Consider the following 25,095-nt stretch of genomic DNA (forward strand, 5'->3'; position numbering starts at 1 on the left):
ATTTATAATGACGAGGAATTTGATTTAAATCGTATCAAAGACGGAGTACAACGAGATGAAATACTACATTTAGTAAGGAATTATAAGCCAAATAAAAAAAACATCTGCCTTGAAGATAAGGATAGTGCTGACAGAGCAACTTCCAGTGCATTGCGCGCCACAACGTCCCCCTTCCCCAAAGAGCAGAGTGAAATTGATAAACAGATTTTGGAATTTTTAGAGAAACAAAGGATATGCCTTTATCCATTTTTTGCAGCAATTCCAAGTTTTGTTTGATGGACATCGAAACATGCTTTCCCTTTGTAGATCCTTTGGCAGCTCCAGAATCGGAAATTCTTTTTGACATAATCGAAAGTTCAAGCTTACTTTTATAAAATTGCTCTAACAGTCTGCAAAAAATAATAAGCCGGATCCAATTAGAAGATTAAGGAACAACGCAATCTGCAAGATTAACTGAAATAGATAATTTTAGCTTAGCTTATACCATCCGTTATACATTAAACGTGCATGTGTAAACATATTATGTGCATGCCTAAACGCATATGCGCATGCGCAGAAAGTTTGTAGAGGAAGCAGTTTAGTTATATTATATAATTGTGCTGTTTAAATACTTAGTAAACCATGCAGCTAATTTCCAGATAGACAGCACCACACTCCTGATAAACCGGGATAAAACTGGGCAGGATGTCTACAATTAACCCAAAATCATGGTTAATCTGTTGACAGTTAAAAAATAAAAAAAAATATTTTAAATAACCCATGTACAGAATTAACATAAATTACTATTAGCAATTTATCTGTGTTTTTAAGCAGTTTATTTTGAAGGGAAAGAAATTGATTTGATTGTGTAAATCAGTATTTAAAACAAGTAAAATGCAAGCCACAACGGAAGGAGCAATGCATTTGTTTATAATACTCTTGTATTTCAATAGGAGCCAGTGAGAAGTAAAAAATTAATGACTGTAACCCTTAATTTGTTTTTATAGGTACTTTCTGATTATTCATGCCCCACCAAAACTTGTGAGCTTGGTTTATTTTAGAATTTGTGAATTCATTAGTACCTTTGAAGAGAAACATTTGTTTGGGTATCTTTACATCAGTTTCAAAAATGCATCCAGTACTGCCTTTTGTGCTGATTTCTCCCTATATACACAGTGATAAATAAATTACGTAATTGCAAAAAGTTGGCATTGCATACCGTGATAGTAATCACCTCAGGAATTTCCATTTTTTATTTTCAGTACAATCCAATGTGCTAAAAATAAAAGATGGTAGGCTCCACAGTTCTAGTACATTTCATTATGATAAAAGCAAATATACTAAGTGCAAAAAGAAATACTAATCCATAGATGATCATTGAATTCAAAAGTGCAAATTCTACGTACTCAGTTCATGTGTGCTACGTGCATACCTATGTTGCCACATAAATCCTTTTTGATGACTTGGGTTGCTGTGTAAGTACTTTATGGCGACATGATGTATTGCCTCATCAATCCTTTTTCGTGGCTTTTCTACAGGTATTCAGATAATCAGAAAGTATATGTTTATGATTTAGGAGTTTATTAAGAGATGCTTTGATAATGTTTATATATTCCTGATTATGTACATTCATATTAGATACTGTTGTGGGTAAAAATAATTCCTAAATACTGTAATCTCATTTGCTATCACTTCTATTATCCCATGTATTTTCTTCTCGTTTTTGTGTTTCGTATTAATTTTTTTTTTTTTTTTTTTTTTTTTTACGCTAGTCATTTGTGATTCTAATTTTTCCATTATTCCGCAATAAACAGACTTCATATTTTTTAGACAATCCAGATAAATCAGGAATTTACTTTACAATCTGCATAACTACTGCTAATTAGAATACCCATGTCTAGCTGGGCAATTTCAACTTAGGCCTTCATCCACTATATTAGTTTGTCGCTAGTAATACTGAACACAAATAGTAACATAGTATTTCTGACTTTTTCATTTTATAAAATGGTAAAGTATTGTGTTTAAATAGGCTGCTTACCTTTTATTCTAATCAGAATTACATTCTGATTGGATTTTCACCTGCATTTTTATTTCTTAAAATTTATTCTAAAATATAACAGAGATCTTATATTCAAAATTGTCTTATTTTTGAATAAATATGGTGTATGAAATCATCAATAACTAGGCGGAAGTTGCATCCTTTAATGTCCCACTGTGACTTGAAAATGCTGAACAGCAGCAATATTATATATTCTGAGTTTGTATGCAATGTCTCAAACACTTTCATCAGAGCAGCTGTTCAAGAGCTCATCTGAAATTGTTGTAAGCTGATGGCTACAAAGATAACTTACCAAACTTCATGGTGTATTCATGCAAATTCAGAATGTATATGTCATATTCATTATCTGCATCTTGTAAATATATTGTGCTTCAAGTCATGTAGAACATTCCTGTTTAAATTGATAGAAGAAAAGCATGCTGCAGAATTTAGTGATATTGTGACATAACACACAAACTTTATGTGGGCTAGAGGCTATATTTCTTACTAAAACTCCAATTAGACATTTCATTTATCCAAAACCTATAGTGTTTTGTGTACTGTAATTCCCCAGAAAGATACATTGACTTTCTATTTCGTATTTCATTAAATATGCTATTTTTAGAATATATTTTGTATATTATAGGTTTTTGATGTGACACTTAATGGTGTTCATACTGTTGTTTCTGATTTGGACATATTTGCAAAAGTTGGGAAAGGAGTTGCTCACGATGAGCATATTCCATTCACAGTAAAGGGCAATAAATTAATAGTAAATGAAGAAGAGTCAGAACATGATGGTAAAATAAGAGTAGAATTTATAAAGGTATGACTTTTATAGCAATATTTTCATGTTATCTTGTATTTCTGGAATGTTATTTGTGTTTATAGCATATATTTGATGTGAAAATTGGGAAACTAAATGTAAATTCCAGTTATTATGCTACTTATGTTACATTTGCAGTTTGCCTAATATTCATTACTTATATTGAAAACATATGGACATTTATTTAATTGAAGAATCAATATTCCATAAAGTCATTTCAAGCTTTTTTACTCTAAATTTTTTGAAGTTTGTTTTAATTTTGTAATAATAATAATAATTTTCATTCTAACTTGAAATATACAGTTCTTTAGTTAATTTATGTAGAAGGAAGACTTTCCAATAGTTGTTTTTAACAGCTTATTTATAACATTTTAAAATTATATTATTAATTTTTTCCAAGTATTATACTGCAGTCTTTTTTAAATTTAATTCTCTTCACAGTCTCTAACTCTTAAGACTGCAGTCTCTTTTCAATGTTTGCATATCATTACCCTCTAAGTTTCATGAATGAAAAAAGATAGTAGGTAAACCACAATTTCAAAATTCTAATAATTTTCTGATGCTGCACAAAACATTAATGTGGTGTGATATAATTAACTATTCATAAATGAGATGTATTGTATGTCATGCACATTTGTAATGCTAAAACTTTTTCATTCATGCTATGTAAATCTGTATTTTTTATAGGGTTATCGGGATAATCCTAAGATCAATGCTATATATGTGGTTAGAGGAACACTGACAGGTAAGTTGATAGTAAAAGTGAGTGAAAGAAAAGCAACACTGATTAACGTAGATTTTGATTTTAGAAGTGCTTTTAGTGATTGAATACTGTCAACATTTTCGCCAGTAATTCAAGGAAAGATAATACCAATATTGAGTTATGGCTGATTTATCATGCGAGCTATACAGTCAAAAGTCGTTAATTCGGACATTTATAATCCAGAATGATCTATAATCCGGACCTTAAAGCTGCAAACTTTCTGCTCGTGCGTCTCATTGAAGCATGCGCGTAAGACTTTACGGCTGCGAATATGCATGTGCGCGAGCACAAAATACGTTTACGAATGCGCGTTTAATGTATAAAGGACGGTATAAGCTAAGCTAAAATTATCTAATTCAATTTGTAAGCGATATTGGGCAAGCAGTTGAGTCACTTTGAGCTCCCCCCCCCACTGAAAAAGAAAAGATCCCACCCACACGTCAGAGGTTTTTTCCTCCTGGAAGTGCATTGAATTTTTGAAAGCGGTAAATTTTTCATTCGTGAAACTACTAGAAGTGGAACATTTTGAAAAGATGTAATGATGTAATTTAATAGTATATGGGGAATGAATTTTTTTTTTTTTACTTGTACAGAACCTTTCTTTTGTGCGTTTACAGCTCAGACTTTGAAGGACAATTCAGAAGACCTTATTCATTACTGTAACATTTTGTTCGACAACTATAATTATATCGGCAGGGTCATGTTCAGAAAATATTAGACTTTTTTTTTTCCTTTGTTTCCACATCTACACATTTCCATTAAAATTTCCTGCACCCATGCTATTTCACTCCCAAATTCCTTCTCCTATCTTTAGTGACTACGGGGATCCGTGCCAGTAACCCATTGTGCCCCCCCCATCAACCTCACTCGTGATTCTCTCTCCCAGCAGTATCCCTTCAGGCAAATCGCTTCTTACTCTCTATTCCCCCCCAATGTAGGGATACTTCTTTCACTAGTACTTGTTCCTCCCTAGTTTTTTAATTTAATGAAGTTTTCTTATAGCTATTTTGCATGTAGTCTATATGTTGAAGATTGCGTTGTTCCTTAATCTTCGAATTGGATTCGGCTTATTATTTTTTGCAAACTGTTAGAGCAATTTTATAAAAGTAAGCTTAAACTTTCGATTGTGTCAAATAGAATTTCTGATATATATTTACTAATATGTAAAGGATCTACAAAGCGAAAGTATGTTTCAAAGTCTATTAAACAAAAAGTGGAATTGCTGCAAAAAAAAAATGGATAAAGGCATATCCTTTGTTTATCTAAACTTTGTTTATCTTTAACACTGCGGCACGCAAAAAATTGGAAGTTGATCTGTCAGCACTATCCTTATCTTCAGGGCAGATGTTTTTATTTTATTTGGCTTATAATTCCGTACTAAATGTAGTATTTTATCTCAATGTACTCCGTCTTTGATATGATTTTAATCAAATTCCTCGTCATTATAATTCGCTTCCGATAGCGAAGAAAGTGACAGAGGTTATTGAAAACGAAAAAATTTCGATTGACAAATTAGTGGGTATTCTCGACACAGCAATTATAGGACTTGAACAGCGGAATTTTGTAACTGAACAAGAAATTATGTCTGTTTATATAATTAAAGAGAATGTATTATCACATAAAAAACAAAGCAACTTAAACAACTTACATTGAAAGAAATGTTTAATAAAGTAAACAAATAAATATTAAGCTTCCTTTTTTTTTTTTGTAAATTTTGATAACCTTTAGATCATAATTGTTCGTTATTTCATAACTTACCATTTCATATTTTTAATTTTATAATTTCTGCATGCCATCTTACCAGAATTAAACTGATGATCTATAATCTGGAAAAATCAATAATCCGGAATCACTGAAGTCCCGACAAGGCCGGATTAACGACTTTTGACTATATTAAAATGCTGCCTTAATTGGTGCTTGAATTAGTTAAAATCGTGTCATGGAGGCTAAGAAGAAAAAGGTGGTAACAATTTGTGAGCGATATTGGGCAAGCAGTTGAGCCTGAGTGAGGGCCTTTATGAGAGATGAGAGTAGTGCTAGTGATGATTAGGAATGTGCAGAAATGTAGGTCATGTGATTTAGCATGCCAATAAGGACACTGTGTGGAGGACACATAGCTGTTGGGTCCTTGTTGATCTTTTTTGTAGTCTTGCAGATGAATTTGGACTGGCTCTAGTAGTATTATTAAATTTTTTAGATAAATCTCAACTGTAGCAGGAGCACACAAGCACCTTTAAATGAGAGGGCTTGGGCATTTCTTTTATATAACTAAAGCACAATTTCAGCGCAGAATTCTTTAGAATTTGAAAATTTTATTTTGATAAGCCTGCCTTGAAAAACAAGTTTTAACTTCTGAATGTATACTTGTCTCATCAAAGAGAAACAAGCCCTTTGATGTTCACTTTGAGCTTCCCCCCCCCACTGAAAAAGAAAAGATCCCACCCACACGTCAGAGGTTTTTTCCTCCTGGAAGTGCATTGAATTTTTGAAAGCGGTAAATTTTTCATTCGTGAAACTACTAGAAGTGGAACATTTTGGAAAGATGTAATGATAATTTAATAGTATATGGGGAATGAATTTTTTTTTTTTTTTACTTGTACAGAACCTTTCTTTTCTGCGTTTACAGCTCAGACTTTGAAGGACAATTCAAAAGACCTTATTCATTCCTGTAACATTTTGTTCGACAACTATAATTATATCGGCAGGGTCATGTTCAGAAAATATTAGACTTTTTTTTTTTCCTTTGTTTCCACATCTACACATTTCCATTAAAATTTCCTGCACCCATGCTATTTCACTCCCAAATTCCTTCTCCTATCTTTAGTAACTACGGGGATCCGTGCCAGTAACCCATTGTGCCCCCCCATCAACCTCACTTGTGATTCTCTCTCCCAGCAGTATCCCTTCAGGCAAATCACTTACTCTCTATTGCCCCCCCCCAATGTAGGGATACTTCTTTCACTAGTACTTGTTCCTCCCTAGTTTTTAAATTTAATGAAGTTTTCTTATAGCTATTTTACATGTAGTCTATATTGTAATGTTACGAATTTTTTATTTATGTAAATACTTTTAGTGAAACTGTAGGTTTTTTTTTCCTTTCTGAAAACTTAAGAAGCGGAGCTTTGCCAGAAAAGTAAGAATTCATTGGCAAGTCTATTAAACATTGAGTAAATGGCTATTTTGCTAAATTAGCTAGATATCACCAAGATTGTGATAGTTTGGGTGACTAGATTTTATTGCCAAGTTTAGCAAGAAATTGCCAAAAGTCCGCAAACTTGGTGTCCATTTCACAACTTTTGGGTCCGGTCCCTATATTATCATAATGTGAATTGTAATTTAATAACTGCAATTGATTCCATATTTAGCTGTAACCATACCCAGCCCTTGTATGCCTTCTACTGGAAGTGTGTTTAACATTCTTGATAATTTGAAATGTAACTACTAATTGTACTTGGTGATACTGTGAAGAATTGTACAACTGTTTCTGTGGAAATTTCCAGAACTGTGAAGTGTTTCTTAAATTAAATAAATTTTACAAAGCTATCATTGGTTCTGTATGCATTTAATCTATTAAGAACCCATATGCACACAAAGATATTATGCAACTGAAAAATTATTATCAAACTCAGTAAACTTATGTAGTAATTTTAAATTTTTTGACATCTTACCTATGGATTTAAAGCATTTTTACAGCTTTATGAAATAAATTTGGATACTGCAATGTTTGTTTAACTCATTTGTTAGCAATTTAGAAAAGGAAAATACACTTATGTCCATAAATTAAGGATAATGCAAAATCAAGGCAAAGGAAGAGTTAGAAGCAAAACAAATTTGACTTATTTGTAGAGCTTATTTATTAAACAAAAGGTAAAGAGCAAAAAAAGATGCTATATGTTTGATATTATTAAAACAATTAGCGATTATTTCTCCCTGGAGCAAATTAAAAAAAAAAAAAAAAAAAAAAAAAAATATTTACAAAAAACAAATATTACATGGTTTGTATGATTGTTAATACATTGTATGTCTTCCAGACGATACAATACAGCCCGTACAACGCCTAGGCATGCTGAGTATCAAACTATCGATCTGATCTTGGGGGATATTACACCACTCAAAAAGCAATGCTCTCCGAAGTTCCGGTAGACATGTAGGAGGAGGTTGACGGGCTGCAACTCATTGGCCAAGCATGTCCCACACTTGAATGCAGTGCTCTACTGCATTCAAGTCCAGTGATAATGCTAGCCAGTCCATATGGGTGATATCCTCCGATTGAAGGCATTCGCTTACGATGTTTGCACAGTGAGAACGGGTGTTGTCATCCGTAAACACAAATTGTGCGCCCATGGCGCCCCGAAACAAACGTACATGTTGTTCCAGAATGATGTCCCGATAGATTTGGCTTGTCATGGTTCCAATTTGAACATGCAGGTCAGTTCTAGAACCCAGAATAATTCCACCCCAAACGAGCACTCCTGCACCACCGTAAAGGTGTCGTTCAATGATGTTTTCTTGGTGGTTACGGGTACCTGAAGCTCTCTATATGAAAGTCCGGCGAGAATCAGACTGCAAGCTAAACCTGGACTCGTCGGAAAACATCACACAAGCAAACTTTTGCGGTGTCCACAATGCATGCTCTTTACTCCTGGCTAACCACAGGCAACAGTGAGTTGCAGTAAGTGGAACACATCTGACAGGTCTACGAGCATATAGACCAATCTGCCCTAAGCACCTGTACACGGTCTGCCTTGAAATTGTCGTACCAGTGGCTGAAGAGAGCTGATGAGACAGGTCTGAGGCTGTGCTCCGCCTGTTTCTTTTGGCAGCAACTGCCAAATACCAGCCCTCATTCGGCATTGTAACTCTGGGGCGACCTGTGCTGTAACGTCTACTCACATTACCATCATCTTGGAATCGTTGCCAAAGCCTGGAGATGACACTCTGGGCAATCCAAGTTCGTCTGATACTTCCAGTTGGGTACGCCCACATTCCAGACGGCCGATAATTCTACCGCGTAAAACATCATCCAAATGCATCCTTTGTGTCGTAACTATTCGGTTATTGCACTTAAATGCTTATAAAGCGCATGCGAACAATTTTACTTCTTTGCCTGTCTTCCTTATATATCACTCTCGTACACTCTTGTCATTGTGACGTACCATCGGTGTCATCTGGTTACTTCCTGAAATTTGCATATGATTCTTGAAGATGTGTGTAGTGATTTTACAGGTTATATATTTATTTTAGAGTTCAATTTCCGCATGACTCCGAATTATCCTTAATTTATGGACATGAGTGTATTATAATGAATAATGAAATATTATAATGAATGCTTTGGAAGTGGCAGGAGGTGAAACTTTCTATTCAGGTAAAAATTCAAACGGATTCTATTATTTAAGCAGTATTCTTAGAGATAAAGCCATGTTGAATTTCTGCTTTTGATGAGATTTTCATGAAACAGAAGTTTTTGAATTCCATTTTGGATAATTACCAATGCAGCAGAATAGTTTTAATTTTAAAGCAATTCACTACTATAGTGTTATTCATCATGTGTCTTGGGAATTATGGTTTGAATTTATTCTATAACCATGCATATATTACAGTACAAAGTCTTTAATCCGGAATGATCTGTAATCCGGACCTCAAAGCTACAAACTTTCTGCGCATGCATAAATGTACATGCGCATAATACCTTTACGCATGCACGTTTAATGTATAACAGATGTTCTAAGCTAGGCTAAAATTATCTAATTATATATTTTAGTTAATGTTGCAGATCGTGTTGTTCCTTAATCTTCTAATTGGATCCAGCTTATTATTTTTTGCAGACTGTTAGAGCAATTTTATAAAAAGTAAGCTTGAACTTTCAATTACGTCAAAAAGAATTTCCGTTTCTGGAGCTACCAAAGGATTTACAAAGCGAAAGCATGTTTCGATGTCCATCAAACAAAACGGGGAATTGCTGCAAAAAATGGATAAAGGCATATCCTTTGTTTCTCTAAAAATTCCAAAATCTGTTTATCAATTTCACTCTGCTCTTTGGGGGGGGGGAACGTTGCAGCGCGCAATGAAATGGAAGTTGCTTTGTCAGCAACTATCCTTATCTTCAAGGCAGATGTTTTTATTTTATTTGGCTTATAATTCCTTAATAAATGTAGTATTTCATTCATCTTGTCTTTGATATGATTTAAATCAAATTCCTCGTCATCTTAAATATCATGAATACACATCAAATAGTTTCCTGTTTGCAATTTTCTAATTTCGACTATGCGTAATGTATGCTTACACATGCGCACGTTGAAAGAAATGTTTAATAAAGTATTATTAAATAAATATTAAGCTTTTTTTTGTAAATTTGATACCCTTTAGATCATAATTGCTCTTTATTTCATAAATGATGGTTTCATATTTTTAATTTGATAATATCTGCATGCCTTCTTACCAGATTTAAACTGTTCATCTATAATCTGAAATTGTCGAAGTCCCGACGAGTCTGGATTAAAGACTTTTGACTGTATATATATATATACATATATATCTAAGATAAAAAATACGTGAATCAAAATTATAATTTAAACTAATTGTAACTTTTTAGCTCTCCCTTTCTGTACTAAAAATAGTAATAACTTCTTCGTATTGCATCATTTCTAGATCATTCCATTTAGCATATCCTGTGCAGCGCTGATGATGTAATAATTGGAAACTGAAAGTTTTTAACTCAAACCAAAACTTTTCTCTTCATGTGGTTCCATCTTGCTGGAAAGTAAAAATGGAATTAAAACTGCCTCTACTGCAAGGTTTCTTAGATATTACGAACTCAACATATTAGCATACGACACAATCAGAATGCTTCCTTTTTAACATGAATCTGCGATTTATCCAATCTGGGTATTACACATCAATGCTGTTCCATCTTTTCCTTGCTATTATTTCATATATAACATATATATAAATATATAAACATCTTTGAATGTTCCTTAATTTAAAATTGTTGAATTTAGTTAAGAAAAAGGCCTGTCTAGAAAAATTAAATGAGATTTATAAAAATGATATAAATATTATGTATTTTGATGATGAAATAAAACAGTTTTTATTTTTAACAAAAGATAAAGATAAATAAATTTATTTCTGCCACATGAGTATATCATGCTATAAGAGAGCTGTCATTCTTTTTCCTGTCCAGTTTCCATTGCATCTGGAGAAACGTCTTCCTGTGTCTCAAAAAGAGTAAAAAATTACTTAGGAAGTACAATATCAGAAGAAAGATTAAACTGTCTAGCTCTATTTACATTTAACTAGAATTATTGAATAAATCAATCAATATTTTGGAAATAATTGATGAATTTTCAAGCAAGAAGTCAAGGAAAAAAGTTATGAAGCCTTTTACTTAATAGTCATTCAATTTAATAATAAAATATTTTAATGTTAAAGTATTCCATGAAAGTTTTAGCAGAGACTATTTAATATTTTAATATAATTTAAATTTTTATGTATTTTAGTCTTTATACGTAGATGAAATAATATAAGAATATTTAGATATAAAAATATTAAATCCCAGTTTTATTAAAATCTTAATTATTTTAAATAGTTATATTTATTTAATTACGTATTACATTTCTGCATTAACTGCAATTCAGGCACATAGATACATAAGTACTTTCTTAGGAGCCCTCAAATTTTACCACCTGGAACCCTCAAAAGGCTTAACCTGCTCCTTCTGCAGTGATTGAATTTTAACCCAATTTCTATACTCATATATGAACACTGATGTTCCATCTACATATGGCACTACTTGCTTCATTTCTTTTCTTTGTTTTTTCCCATTCATTATAGATGCATCATTGTTAGCTATTACAGTGAAAGTCCAATAATCTATAATTCTGTGTTTCATTACATTAGATAATCTGGCACTTCTTTTACCCACATACCTGCCATAAGATGGTTCCATTTTATTTGGCAATATTCAGAAAGGATGAGTAGTTACATAATATATTTTCCTGTTTTTAGTTAATCTTTCATCTAAAACTTTGAGTTTATATATTGTTTGCTTTATTTTTCTGCATATATTTAAAATGTTTTCAAAACTTGATAAACATGTGTATAAAAGGAAAACAGGATTTTAAAAGTTTGCAAAAAATTGGATGTTAATAGTTGACTAGAAAAGAATGAGAATGGAATCATTATAATGGAGGAATTTGTGTAGTATCTTGTACTTATTACGATATAAAAAATCAGTGGGAAAGGACTACAGAATTTTCTGAGTTAATTATTTGTAAAAGTATCAATACTCAGCAAACAAACAAACAAAAAAACTATGCAAAACCTATGCTTGACCATTTGAATGGTGTATTGTATAAATTATTCACTGTAAAAAGATCTGAAAGTATGTGTGCAAGAGGACTTATGCTAATAAAAAAACTAAACAGATTCTATGTATTATTTTTCATTCTTCAGTACATTCAATAATGTCAAAAAAATATTGCATATAACATTGTACAATTACAACAGGCATTATACAATTTAGTCTGATAATTCAGCATTTTTGATAATACAGCATCACTTAATGTATAAGATTATAAGACTGTTGCTGTGATAAGTTCTCAAAAATTCATTTGTTTCCCGTACTATTTGTGATACTTTTCTTTTTCACTTCTTGCAGCTGAAGAAGGGGATTCAAAAATTTCTGTTTTTGTTTGTGGTATTTGCCTTTCACTTAGCTGCAAGTGAAGGTTATGGTGATGTTCAGTTGTTGAAAGCACTTCTGCCAAAATAAAATGCACTTCAATTTTTTCTTTTTTCTTTTTTTTCATTTAGTTTTTCTTAGAATGTCATTTTTCCCCCCTCCAAGTTGATAATGCTTGAAACTCAATCCATATGTTTTTTTAGTTCATGAATATTGCAGCTTGTTTATAAGAGATAAACAAATTCTGTTATTTATCAAGATTATTTTATTTGTAGATGTACCTGAATTGCCATCATTAACTCCAGATGAAAAAGAAGAGGAAGAAGATGTACAGGTGGAAAAGAAGTCGTCACCTGTACGATATCCTTCAGGACCGCGTAGTCCCAATCCATATGAGACAGAAGATTCCAGCACAATGTTACCCATCTTTATAGCCATTGGTGCCTTTTTGCCTTTAGTATTTTGTTTATGCAGATTGTGATGTGACTATCACAAAAGTTAACGAGTTCATTTGTGGAAAATGGAGGATCAATTCAAGAGGTTCATATGCAACAGTATTTTGTGCCATTACCTCACTTTTATATGAAAAGTTGAGCTAAGAATTTTAGCTTTCATAATGTACATTTTACAAGTGAAATATTACGTGCAACATCCTTAAGAATGAAATTATTACAAAATTATCTTAAAATTCCCAGACAAATTTTTAAATGTCATTTTAATGTATTTGAATATGATTTGATCTTTATGATGAAGCTTTGATATAATTATTATACAAGACATCTGTGATGTTTCAGGGTCAAAAATAGCTCAAAAAAAGGTAAGATGTATTTGCTTTAGAACTGTTTTACCAGAAATACTTTTTCAAACCTAAAGTATCTTTACCTAAGTTTTTATATATGTAATTAACAGACACTGATGCCAAATAAATAAAATGGAACAAAAGTTTTATTTGTGATTACAAATATTAGGAAAAGGAAGAAACAAATTCTACCCAGATACCATTATTTTTTAAAACTACAATGAAATATACTATTATTACAGTAAATTGACATGAATTGGTACACTTTATTATCATAAATAATAAATAACATGTATCTCAAAGAATTCAGTTCCAGATAAGACATTCAAAACCTTAAATCTTAATTTTTTTCATTCAATTTTTTTTCATCCTAACCTTAAAAAGAATGAAAAAAATTTGAAAGGTTTAATTAAACTTTAAGATTAGTTTAATTGGCTTACAATATTTATTTTTTTAATTGCAAGTTTAATGGTAACTGAATCAGTTTTTATTGTTTTTATTCTTAAAGTTTTAAAAAAAAGAGGGTTTTCCTTAATTTTCAAGTGAGTATTTAGCAAAATTCTGTGTCAATTTTTGTAGTAGTCCTTTCTTTTTCTGTGCTTACTTTGATTTAAAAAGATTTTGGGAAAATTATAAGAAATTTGAACTTTTACTCTACTTTTTATTAAATTTTGCTGAAAGATAAACTAGATTCAAGGGTTTTAATTATATATTTCATTTACTAAATCTCATGGATTTTAAACATAAATATGTTTTTAAAAAATTCTGTTTTTCAATAAATGAAGATTTTGAATTTTGATGTAATTGAAATTTCCAAATTAAGTGAAAGCTTTATCATTTTTCTTGTTTTTATATGAACGCTCCAGGATTCAATACACTTAAATGATTTGCACTTAGATTTAAGGAAATTTAAAATTTGTTCCCCCCCCCTTTGGCTTTGGAAATTCCAATTTGGAGAGTGAGAGGTATATCTTTTGATATATACAGTATGGTCAGCTCTTAAGAATGCAGTAGTTTTTTTACTTGATTTGCTGTAACTTACATAAATAACTTCTATTAAATTGCAGAGGACTGACATACAGTGGGCATATCTATTTCTTATTAGTAAATTATTGTGGCTAAAAGCAAAAATAAAATTCTTGTCATAAAGTGTTTAGGTAATATGCCATTATTAGAAATTATTGGAACTTATTAAATAAAACATAATGCAGAATAGCATCGTGTCACTTATGTATATGAATAAACGTGCAATAAAAATCCATTTTTCATTGATGTAATATTAAACTGAGAGCTGTTTATCTGCAAATAGAAAATAAATACCCTACAGTTTTAAATTAAATTGAATATAGTTAACTGTTGTAAATAGAAATCTGTAGTACAGAAGTATTATTCTGTAATGGTCTATATTTTTTTCTGTTTGTTAAAAAATGGTTGGTTTATCGACTGAAGTATTTGTTTCTTCATGTTAGGGGGGAAAGATGAAAATACAATAACATCTGTTTATTTATATAACTATGCATTTTTTGTGTCTTTTTCTTATATTTATTGTGTAACAAGTGTTGCTTTCCTTTAGAGTGCAGTGAATAGCTGATAGAAAGTGTTACGGAGAACAGTTTCTGAAGTTAGTTATTTTTCTTTAAATAAAACAGAATTTGTTAAATCTATTCATTAGGTTAGTTACGAAGGCATTCAAATATGCCTCTTGAGCAGTTTCAGATTAAAAATGGACTGAATAGTAACACATTTATATTAAAGTGACAGTTTTCAAAATTGTTAGAAAAGCTTTTTTTTTTTAATAAAGGTGATGAATATAGTAGAAGTTAACTGCAAAAAAATGCTAATATATGTTCAGATTCTTAATCATCATTATTAATGTATAACTGTAGATTTGTGTGACTATTAATTGTAAAAAAATGTTTTTTTCACACATAAAATAATTCTTTTTCAAGACCATTTGTAAAGGGCTTTTTTGGGGAGGGGCAATAGGAAAGACTTTCTGTTTGTTTGTTTCCTGAGGTTAAATTTTCCACACTTCTTAGAAATAAACTTGGAAATTTCCCAAACCAATTGATAAATTAATGACATATTTTTCAGATTTTTGTGATTTCTGTGGTTGATCAAGGGCAGATTTAAAAAGTTGTGCCACTTGTAACCATTAGGGACCCTGCACTTTAAGAGGCTCCCAAATTATTAATTCATTTTTGAAAAATGTCGAACATGCTGTGTCTAAAGATGAGAGATTCCCACTTCATAAATCTGTTAATATGGATGAGGATTTTCTTTTGGATAAGTATGTAATTATATAAATAAAAAAAAAAAAAGAAAGAAATCAAACTAGCTAGTATTTAGTTGGTCAATTTTAAAACAAAAGTATTAGAAATTATGGAAGTGCCATGAAATCACACAATAAAAGTAACATCCCAAATTTATTGCCACTTCTCCCCCCCTCTAGGTTTTTTTTTTTTTTTTTTTTTTTGACAAAAGCCATTGCCATGTAAATCAATTTCAGTTTTAAAAATCCCAAGAAATCTTTTATCAAAGTTAGCTAAGCAAGCTGCTGGCAGTCAAAATTGTAATATATTCCTGCTCACTGTATTCTGTAAGGAATGCGAGTTTTAAAATTTACAGTACGTTTGAATTAACCTAGTGTTAAAACTAATACTATATGCAACAGTAGATTGCAATTTTGAAATTTTTTAAATATTTTTATATGATAGATAGGTGATCTTGTGATTTTTAGCATTGCTGAATTGGAAGTGAAGAATCAAATGCAACGATAAAGGAATTAACTTCTGCTATATGTTTATTCGTTAATTTTAAGATTGTTGATTTTGATTTTTGCATAAGTGATACAAGATGAACAAATGTCAACATCATATGTCCTTTGTCATATGCTTTATATTGCTGTGTTTAAGTGTCAGAATAATGATGATTCTTTAGACAGTAAAATGGAATATTTTCATAGGAGTTATTAAATGCATTAAAAAATGTGTCTATCAAAACATGTATGTTGTGTATGATGGAGTAAACTGATTTAATTATAAAGATGTAAAGTAAATTTAATCATTCTTGAAGTTAAGGAATTCTAAATGGAATGAGAATTACAAGTATTATATTAAATACCTATTGATAGGTTTATTATGTCTTTTAAATTTGCTTTTTTGGGGAGGGGGTGGTGGCAGAAAAATTTAATTTAATTGACAAGGAATAGTATTTTGTAGTAGAACAATTTTTGTCCCTAGATAATTTATACATGCTTCTAAAAAATCCCTAAATAATAATAAGTTCATTATTTTGTTAGATGGTTCCACTTGCTTTGATGGCATTTATAGAGAAGATTAATTATTTATTGCATTCAAACTATTTACTGAGGAAGGTGGAAATAAAATAAATCTTTATAGTATTTTAAGTAAATTCTTATATTTTTCTATTTAAAATTCTAAAATACTGAATTAACCTCTGGTGTAAATTTTTATATTAAATTAGATTCATAATACCCAAATATTCATCATTTCTCAAAAGATAAAAAAAATTAATTCATCAATTAGAAAATAAACATTTTTTATTCAGATATTTAGAAAATAAGAAAATGAATAAAGTAAAGTGAATATTTATTACATTAATTAATTTTTATAACTGTAATTTTTATTTATTTATTTAGTATTTTTGTAAAATATTTAGCAGAAACAGTAAAAGTGAAAGTAAAACTAGGATGTGGAAGTTGTGTTTTCTGTTTTTTAAAATCCTTATGTTAAATATTTTATAATTACAGTAGAATGTTTTAAAGCTTCTTTTAGTATTATATTTTATAATAGCTAATTAGTACTTTTTAAAATTCAGAAATATGATATTAAATACATGCTAATAAAATTAATATGGAAGGTATTTTTGTTATAATCTAAAAGTGTCATTTCATATATGCATTTCTTAAGGATGCAACATGTGTTTGATATGTATGGTTGGAAGAGATAGATTTACAATAATTTAACAGAACTATTTATTTATAGCAGATCATATTATTCTCAATAAAAGCAGATTGCTATCTTATTATTTTTGCTTTACAGTCTTTTTATTTGTTCAGTATTTTACAGCCAAGGCAGGAAGCTTTGCTTATGTAATTATGTGAATGGTCTTTGTATAGTACGTATACTATGGCTGTCTGCAATTAGTACTGGCAGTTTACTTTTTAAAATTTATTTTGCATTAAATTTTGCTAGGTTTAAAAGTTAGTGTTTTTCTCATATGATTTTTTGAAACGAAAACAATGTAATATTGTTAATTAAAATATTATTCAAAAATTTATATCCTTTAATGTTTTAAAAAAATATTCTTGTATGTGCAATATTTAAAATAAAATAAAATCAGATGGTATACTTCCAGGATTAACTTTTCTTTGTAGATGTCTGTCATTCGCCAGTTTCTTCTTTCAAATTTTTAAGAGACAAAATTAAGACTCATTACTAAATGTGCTATGTATTCTTGAGATATCTTAATCAATATTGTACCTTGATTTAAAAAAAAGAAAAAAAGATATTTCAGAAGATCTGATACATTGCGTAGGAGTAGTATTTAACCTTTTAACTGTCATGCCGGAAATAACCTCGGCACATCACTGGTATTCCAAAATGTCAAGCCCGAACATTACTCGGGCTAATTTTTTTTTAGTGCATCGTATTGTTATACCCGAATATATATCGTGAGAAGTTTATTTCGGCTTCAATTCAACAGATGGCAGGACTTTACTGAAGGTTTCAAAGGATAGAAGTGCACATATAGTGGATAGAAGTTCAAAGTGCACAGTTTTTTTTTTTTTTTTTTTTTTTTTTTGAGTTAAACAAAATGTACAATTTATGCACCCAAATCATCAGAATAACTTGACGGTTAAAAGGTTAAGGAGTTATGCTTATATGCCAGACTTAAAGAAAACAGATATATTATCCTTTGAGCAAACAATATAGAAAATGATGCAGATAGTCGTAGAAAAATGACAAATACTCAAAATGTGTGATATCATTAAAATCATGTCCATCAAAAGTGCTGTTTGCATGTTTATTTTATTTTGATAATCTAAAAATGAATTTCTTCTTTCATTATTATTATAATTGGTATACCTAAATTTGGTATTTTACTATTATTAAAGAATGGCTTTTCCTATAAAAACTCAAATGTATTCTCTCTCTCTCTCTCTCTCTTTTTTTTTTTTTTTTTTAAATCTATTATCATTAGCACACCTCGTATGAAGTACAGGTGTCTGGGGAAAAAAAAAAAAAGAATTATTTTAATGGCAAAATTATTCTTATTAGTCCTGTTAAGAATTTATTATTTTTATATTTAATTTCTGTGATAAATTTATGCATCATAAGATCATGACATACTATGAATATGAAGATCATTGTAAATATATTGATGGTGTAAATGAATTCAAACTTCCAATGATGTTCAGTTATTAAAAATAGGAAGAAGAAAAGCAATGTATAATGTTCATGCTTAGTCTATAAGCTTAGACGATTACCCAGTGGTCTTTAAAGTTTTTCAACTCGGATAATCCCTGAAAAGTATAATGTACTTTTATGGAATCTCTAAAAATATAATTTACTTTTATAGAACCACTATAACTACATACAAAATTTGTTTTGTAAAATCTTATCATCTCTAGAAATAAATGTTAAAAACAAATTGAAAAGATATTAATCCTTCAAGAACTTTTAGGTTGAAAGTGAAAAGAAAATCATTACTTATTGTGATTTATATTCATAAAAACAGATTTGTTTCATTTTATTATTTTGGGTAACAGTGGTAATAGAAATAAAAAATATTATGCAGTTACTTGCTTTTAGATGGTTAGGTTTGTAGTCCACATGGTATTAAAAAAATTTGCTGCTTTCAGATTATTCTCACCCCCATTGAAGTCATAAAATTATTGTTGACTTTGTACTTGGGAAAGCCGCTAGAGTACTTGGGTACTTTAGTGGCTTTCCAGAGAAACAGGGTTTTTTATACTACAGGGTACCCCTTGATGAAATTGAAAAAAATTCATCAAGCTAATGCATGAGAGGTAAGAACCATTTTCAAAATAAGGACATACTGAAAATTCCGTAAAAGAGCAATCAGTCAATAAAATGAAGAATAAAAAACATTGTTATTTAAACCTTTACCTTTTTCAAGAAATCCATCTGTAATTTTTTTAAACTTGTGTTTTTCCGATGTACACAGTGATCTGTTTTTCCAGAATAAAAGAATTAAGAGAATTTCTCCAATTTGCCATCATGCATAACCTCAGCATTGCACACTAGCCAAAACAGAGGTCTGCTATGTGCATACATGGGTTACCACATAAATATGTTTTAGTGACATCTTAGTTTGCCACTTAATTTGGTGATATACCGCATTGTGTCATGAACACTTTACAATGGTTGTGAGAATAATTAGAAAGTACTTTATATGTGTCATAACGAAAACTTTATTTAAAGTAAAGAAATGTACAAATTTGTCTTGACAATACATAAGATTTATCTCATTGGCGGGGAAGTTCTTCTGGAAGATTTTTGTTTTATGTGCTCAAGAGTAAAATCTATAAAAATCCTATGTGCATCTGTTTTGCTAGAAGGCAGAATATAAATTAGTGAGTAGACTAAAATAAAAGGAAAAAATCTTTATTTTACTGACAAAATATTTGACTCAAGTACCAAAGATACATTCAGATTCAATATGTAGTGAAACATTATAATAATACTTAAAAGAGAATTAAATAAATCAATAGGAACTTAAAATATATATGACATGTAAATTAAAATATCTTAAATATTGTACCTTATTATTCATGCTTGCAATTGACATTAATGTAGTATTATTTTCGGAAGTCCATACATTTGTATTTGCTTATGTACAGGATGTCCCAAAATTATTGATATAGTTGTATTTCTTATACGACATTAAGTATAATAATCAAACAATTATAGTTAGTACTGTTATGAATAGGGGGGAATGTTCTATTTAAAAGCACTCACCTGTGGCTGAGTGGATAAGACTGCTGAAAAATGGCAGTTTAATTCAAGTTCAAATCCCGGTGAACAGGCTGGCTACATTGTCATTTTCATTGATTTCAACATGTATGACATAAACGTGGGCCAGTTTCCCTAAATCTTGCACAAAGTCAACTCTCTCCTTAGGCAAATAAGCATGTACTTTGATTTAAAGTCAATGCTTTGTATTGGGACCATTGTCAGTCGAGTATTTTTCTGATTAGTCTTGATGACAGCTGTCATCTCTTTCTTCGATGGACTGTAATTGCAGGCAGTCATACTTCCTGTACGTCTCTTTTACTCATATATGGATGATATATGTTTTAACCGTTTCAAATACATCCCTGCTCTTCAAAGATATGGAATCATCTGTTTGTCATTGCTCATGGTGAAGGAATTTTGAAACTCTTCTAAAAAAAAAAAGTGCTTTGCACTGCAATTATGAAACTTGTTTTTGCATATTTATTAATGCCAAAGTTACAGTTTTATAGCCTAGTGATGAATTCAGCAATCTTCGTAAGATAAAAAACTTCCATCCCCATTTTTTCTTTCTACTTGCACAAGTTAGATACGCATATATTTAACAGTTTTCTTGTTTGTATTTAATCTTTCAAAATATAAATTATTTTGGGACACACTGTATGTCTGGATCATTACAATTCAAATAACCATGCCAATAAAGTTGTTTTTTGTTGTTGATTTGTATTTATAGAAAGGTTTTGCAAAATCTTGTAATGTTACACTGTATATAATACAAAGTTTTTGCAGTATAACATGATCTCTATAAAAATTATTGCTTATAATTCAAAAGGTAGAGTTTTGGTTATTTTTTAAAACTGAATTTCTGAAATATTATGAATACATTGCTATAATATTGCAAATTATTGCAAAATGTGGATATTATGCTTCATTTAAAAAATAAATAAAATTTGGTTTTTGTTTAATGAGGTGTAATCTGAAAGTTCCAGTACTATACCCTTTAAGAGAGAAAAAACTTGTTTGATTTAAATTTGACTATCGTTCTCTTTAAAGTAGTTACGTATTGCTTTACATTGCTGTCAGTGTTTGAATATTTTCTGTGAAAATCTGATTCTTCTAGTATGTCAGACATCATGTATGATTTACAGTAAAGCTTTTCTGCATTATTAAAATTTCAACACTTTAGTTTAAGCTTGAGTTTTAGAAAGAAAAGTTATAGGGTTGCAAAATCTGACAAGTAAGGTAGGTGAATCTGACAAGTAAGGCAGGATATTGCTATTGCCTGAAATCTGATGTGTTTTGAATTCTGTTGAAGTGAGGGCCTTATCATGCTACTGTAATACCATATTGCCTTAGGCACTTGTGGCAAATGATTTTTCTTAGATACTCAAGATCTCAGTATAAAATTTCCCACTATGCTAATTCCGTGGAACAATTTACAGTGTACTTGAATGCCTAAAACTTTTGCAAGGATGCTTTTAAATAATGCATCTGACTAACCTTGCTTAGTTATGCTTGGGAGCATGGGCCTTTTTTTACTATGACAACTGTTATTTAGTTCATTGATAATAATGTATATCTAATTGTTATCATCTTTGTAATTTGTGAAGTGCAGATCAGGTAATCAGGTAATGAATTCTAACTTGTGACGAGAATTATACAAGAGTGAAGAAGTTGCCAGACCTAGTGATGAAGATCCTGGAAGAATCTTCAATAAAGAGTCTGAAGCCATGGTACGAACTTGAGGTAGCAGGGATGTTCATGTTGAATCAAAGGATTGCTTGAAGTGTTCCAAATGACACAGGGATTGCATTAGTTATGTCCTTAATGACGATCTAAAGAATATAATAATTTCTGGGAACTTTTCTATTGAAATCTGAAATGGTTGTGTTGACCTTTATTCCTTCAGTAATGATGTTTGATATCTTTTGAATTTTTTTCATTTGGCATATCAACTGTCTCATTTCTGTGACTGATTTCAAGAGTTTCATGTAGAATTTCAAATTCTATTCCAGTCTGAAATTAATATTATAAATGAACAAGTGTGGTGATGAAAAAATTGTATAATTCATAATATTGCAATGCCTCATGGCATATCGACGTAAAAACGTTTTTGCTGTCCTTTGCATGCATTACTTTAGCATGTAAGTGGTATTCGCTACTTGTACAGTCTTGGAACTTTAAAATTACATCTTATACATATTAGTGTGCAAATGTATTCTTGCATTTCTTTTACATATTAGTGTGCAAATAGATTCATGCATTTCTTTTTTTATTTGAAAGAAAGCAGAAAGTGCAAACATTCAATAACCATAAATTACCACTTCTGTATTTACAGATGAGAAAAACCTGAGTGTTGGAGTTTTTGAGATTTGAATATCAGAACAATAACATTAAAGCTAATATTTCATTCCAATAATGTGCAAGGCATAAAATATTCAATAACAGTGTGTCATTACTTCAGTAATTTTTTTCTTTTGATTATTTCAGAATGAATTCAAAGTTTTAAAACTTTATATTGTTAAACTATTGAATAAGTGTGAATTTCAGAAACACTAAATATAAAGTAATATGTATGATTATTTGTTTGTTCCACCAAAATTAATCTTATATGTAGAACAGTAACAGTGAAACTTTACATAAATTATGGTATTATTTTTAAAGTAAAAAGTTATAAGTCTGCTTGATAGAACGTTTTTATAATTTCTTCCATCATGTCATTTTTTATGCATGTTTCACTATAGACTTATTAATATTCACATTCCTTCCCAACTACAAATTGTTAAAAACAGATTTTAAAAAATGCTAAGTGGAGAAATTTGTACAATATAGCATATATGTGTTTAAGTCCTGTTGTCTTTCATTTTATTTCATTCCAGCTATATTCCTTGTTTCTTCCATTGTTCACTCATATGCCATAATTTTAATTAAAGTACAGTTTTAACATTTGAATAGCAGATATTTGTTTCATTAGTAAGCGAGCCATTAACTAATGTGTATGGCAGAAAAGAATGGAAACACATGTTTAAAATTTTCATACAGTCTTCTATACTTTTTTGTTAAACTGGTTTTTGTACTTATATTTCTGAGTGTAATCAAAAGAATATGAATCGAATTTATGTTTCACTTTGTTACTTAAGGTTTCACATTTTGATATTTTATGTAGCTAGATTTCAAGTATTTATTGTGGTATGGTATATAAGAATTGCATTATTTTTATAATTAAAATATTTACTTTTTTATGGTGTTGTATATAATAAGCATGCTATCCCTAAAATTAGCTTAAATTTCTCTCTTTATATATCGACTTTTTATTATAAATTGTGTATTGAAACAAGTATATGAGAAGTTTTCAGTTTTTCTTAATGTTGCTATGTTTATAACTTTTCCTAAATTGTGAATATTTTTATATAAAATATGAATAATGCATGTATTATGAAAGTAACTGAAATGACAAATATATATTTTGATTTTAGAGAAAGAAAACATTATAACAAAATGCAGATACAGGAATTTATCCTAATTGGCATGTATTACAGCAGCTTTTTTCAACTTTTCTTTTGAATACTGAAAATAATTTTCACCTTCTGATTTCTCCTGAATGATATTATAGCTAAATAAAGCCAACAGATCTATGCAAATCGCTGAGGAGGTACTTTATAAAGTAAAAAGTGTTCCTAGATTTTGTGAGCTGAAAGCTGTTCCTAGACCTTAACTGAAATAGGTTATGATAGTTGCGACATTGGCAGCAAATGTAATGTTTGAAAAAAAAAAAAAAAATCAGTTACTATATTTCAAAGAATGCTTGGTGAGAAATCCAGTAATGAAGCATACCAACTGATATAAATGTTTGTACAAGTTCTTTTTTTAGTGTAATGCTAATTAGACCAAATTTATTGCTGAAAGTTTATAATATGAAAATTGCCATGAGAACCTTAGTTTGATATTATTCATTTGTAAAATTAGCTAAGAAATGTGAAGCCTTGAATATTATTACTGTGATGCAATAGTCTTTGGATAGTATGAGTTGAATTTGATCACATACAAAAATTCTAGTCATCTTACCTAAGTGTAATTCTTATGTTGATTTTCAATAAAACTGATTCTGGGACTTGAGTTTTTTTTTTTTTTTTTAATATATATATATATATATATATATATATATATAACACAGGACAGGCATGTACAACCAATGCTTAGAATAATGGTCACCATTATACAAGTTCATTATGACAATGGTACAAAATGCCACCAACTGTTGAGACTATGTTAAATCTATTTTTTTAATCGACCACTTGCTATAACATTCTTTTTCTATAGGATGCTAAGAATCATAACAATAAGTAGTATAAGTGACATATTTTTATTTTTTTACTTGTAATAAATTGTGTTTAAATTTACAAATTACAGTTTAAAAGTAAGTGACAACCCTGTTCTATGCATAAATTTAAATCTATAAGCTTCTTTTTAAATGACTACCTGTAAGTAGCCAGGGACAGCCTAAGTATCAAAGCATCATCCTTAATTTAGATCTTCAACTACGTTTAAAAACCTAACACTTTTCAAGATATCTGATGGATGAAAATTACATAAATCCTTTCGTGAGAAAGAATTTTTAAGTTTTGTTACATTGCTTTTAGTTTTGGTAAAACTTGATTGTTTTGTGAGGTTTAATGTAAAGTTTACAGCTTTATCCCTTGCTATAAAATCTGAAATGGAAACGAAAATTGAATAGGAAGAATCCCGTGTTCCTAGAAAACTAACTAACTGACTGGAGGGAGAACAAATGTTTTCAAGCTGATATTGCATGATCACCTGATGTTTAAATCATAATTTTTTTTTAGTCTAGTATGTCCCATTGCCTGATGTTATTTGCCCCCTTTGCTCTTGAAGACAAAAGTTTACTTAAAGAAATTAAATTTTATGAATTACCTACTACAGTTTCAGAAATTAGAAATTTATCACATTTTATGTCATTTCTGATTCATTAAATCATGTTTTGATTTCAG

The 25,095-nt window shown here is 30.1% G+C and overlaps 1 protein-coding gene across 2 annotated transcripts in view; it reads left to right on the plus strand.

Annotated features, from left to right (window-relative positions):
• The window catches only part of LOC118184915 (malectin-B), a 32,976-nt gene extending 8,779 nt beyond the window's left edge, over positions 1 to 24,197 (plus strand). The window contains exons 2-6 of one of the 2 annotated variants that reach the window (XM_035354653.2): positions 2,664 to 2,843; positions 3,531 to 3,588; positions 12,562 to 13,103; positions 14,659 to 14,706; positions 23,563 to 24,197. In XM_035354653.2, the coding sequence (XP_035210544.1) occupies positions 2,664 to 2,843; positions 3,531 to 3,588; positions 12,562 to 12,767 (444 nt within the window). In that variant the 3' untranslated portion in view covers positions 12,768 to 13,103; positions 14,659 to 14,706; positions 23,563 to 24,197. The remainder of the gene's footprint in view (positions 1 to 2,663; positions 2,844 to 3,530; positions 3,589 to 12,561; positions 13,104 to 14,658; positions 14,707 to 23,562) is intronic. The other variant, XM_035354652.2, reaches the window with a different exon arrangement.
• The last annotated feature ends 898 nt before the right edge of the window (positions 24,198 to 25,095 follow it).

This window comes from Stegodyphus dumicola, chromosome 2, assembly GCF_044657685.1.
Source record: "Stegodyphus dumicola isolate Sdum_Otavi_A_Nest chromosome 2, ASM4465768v1".
NCBI lineage: Eukaryota > Metazoa > Arthropoda > Arachnida > Araneae > Eresidae > Stegodyphus > Stegodyphus dumicola.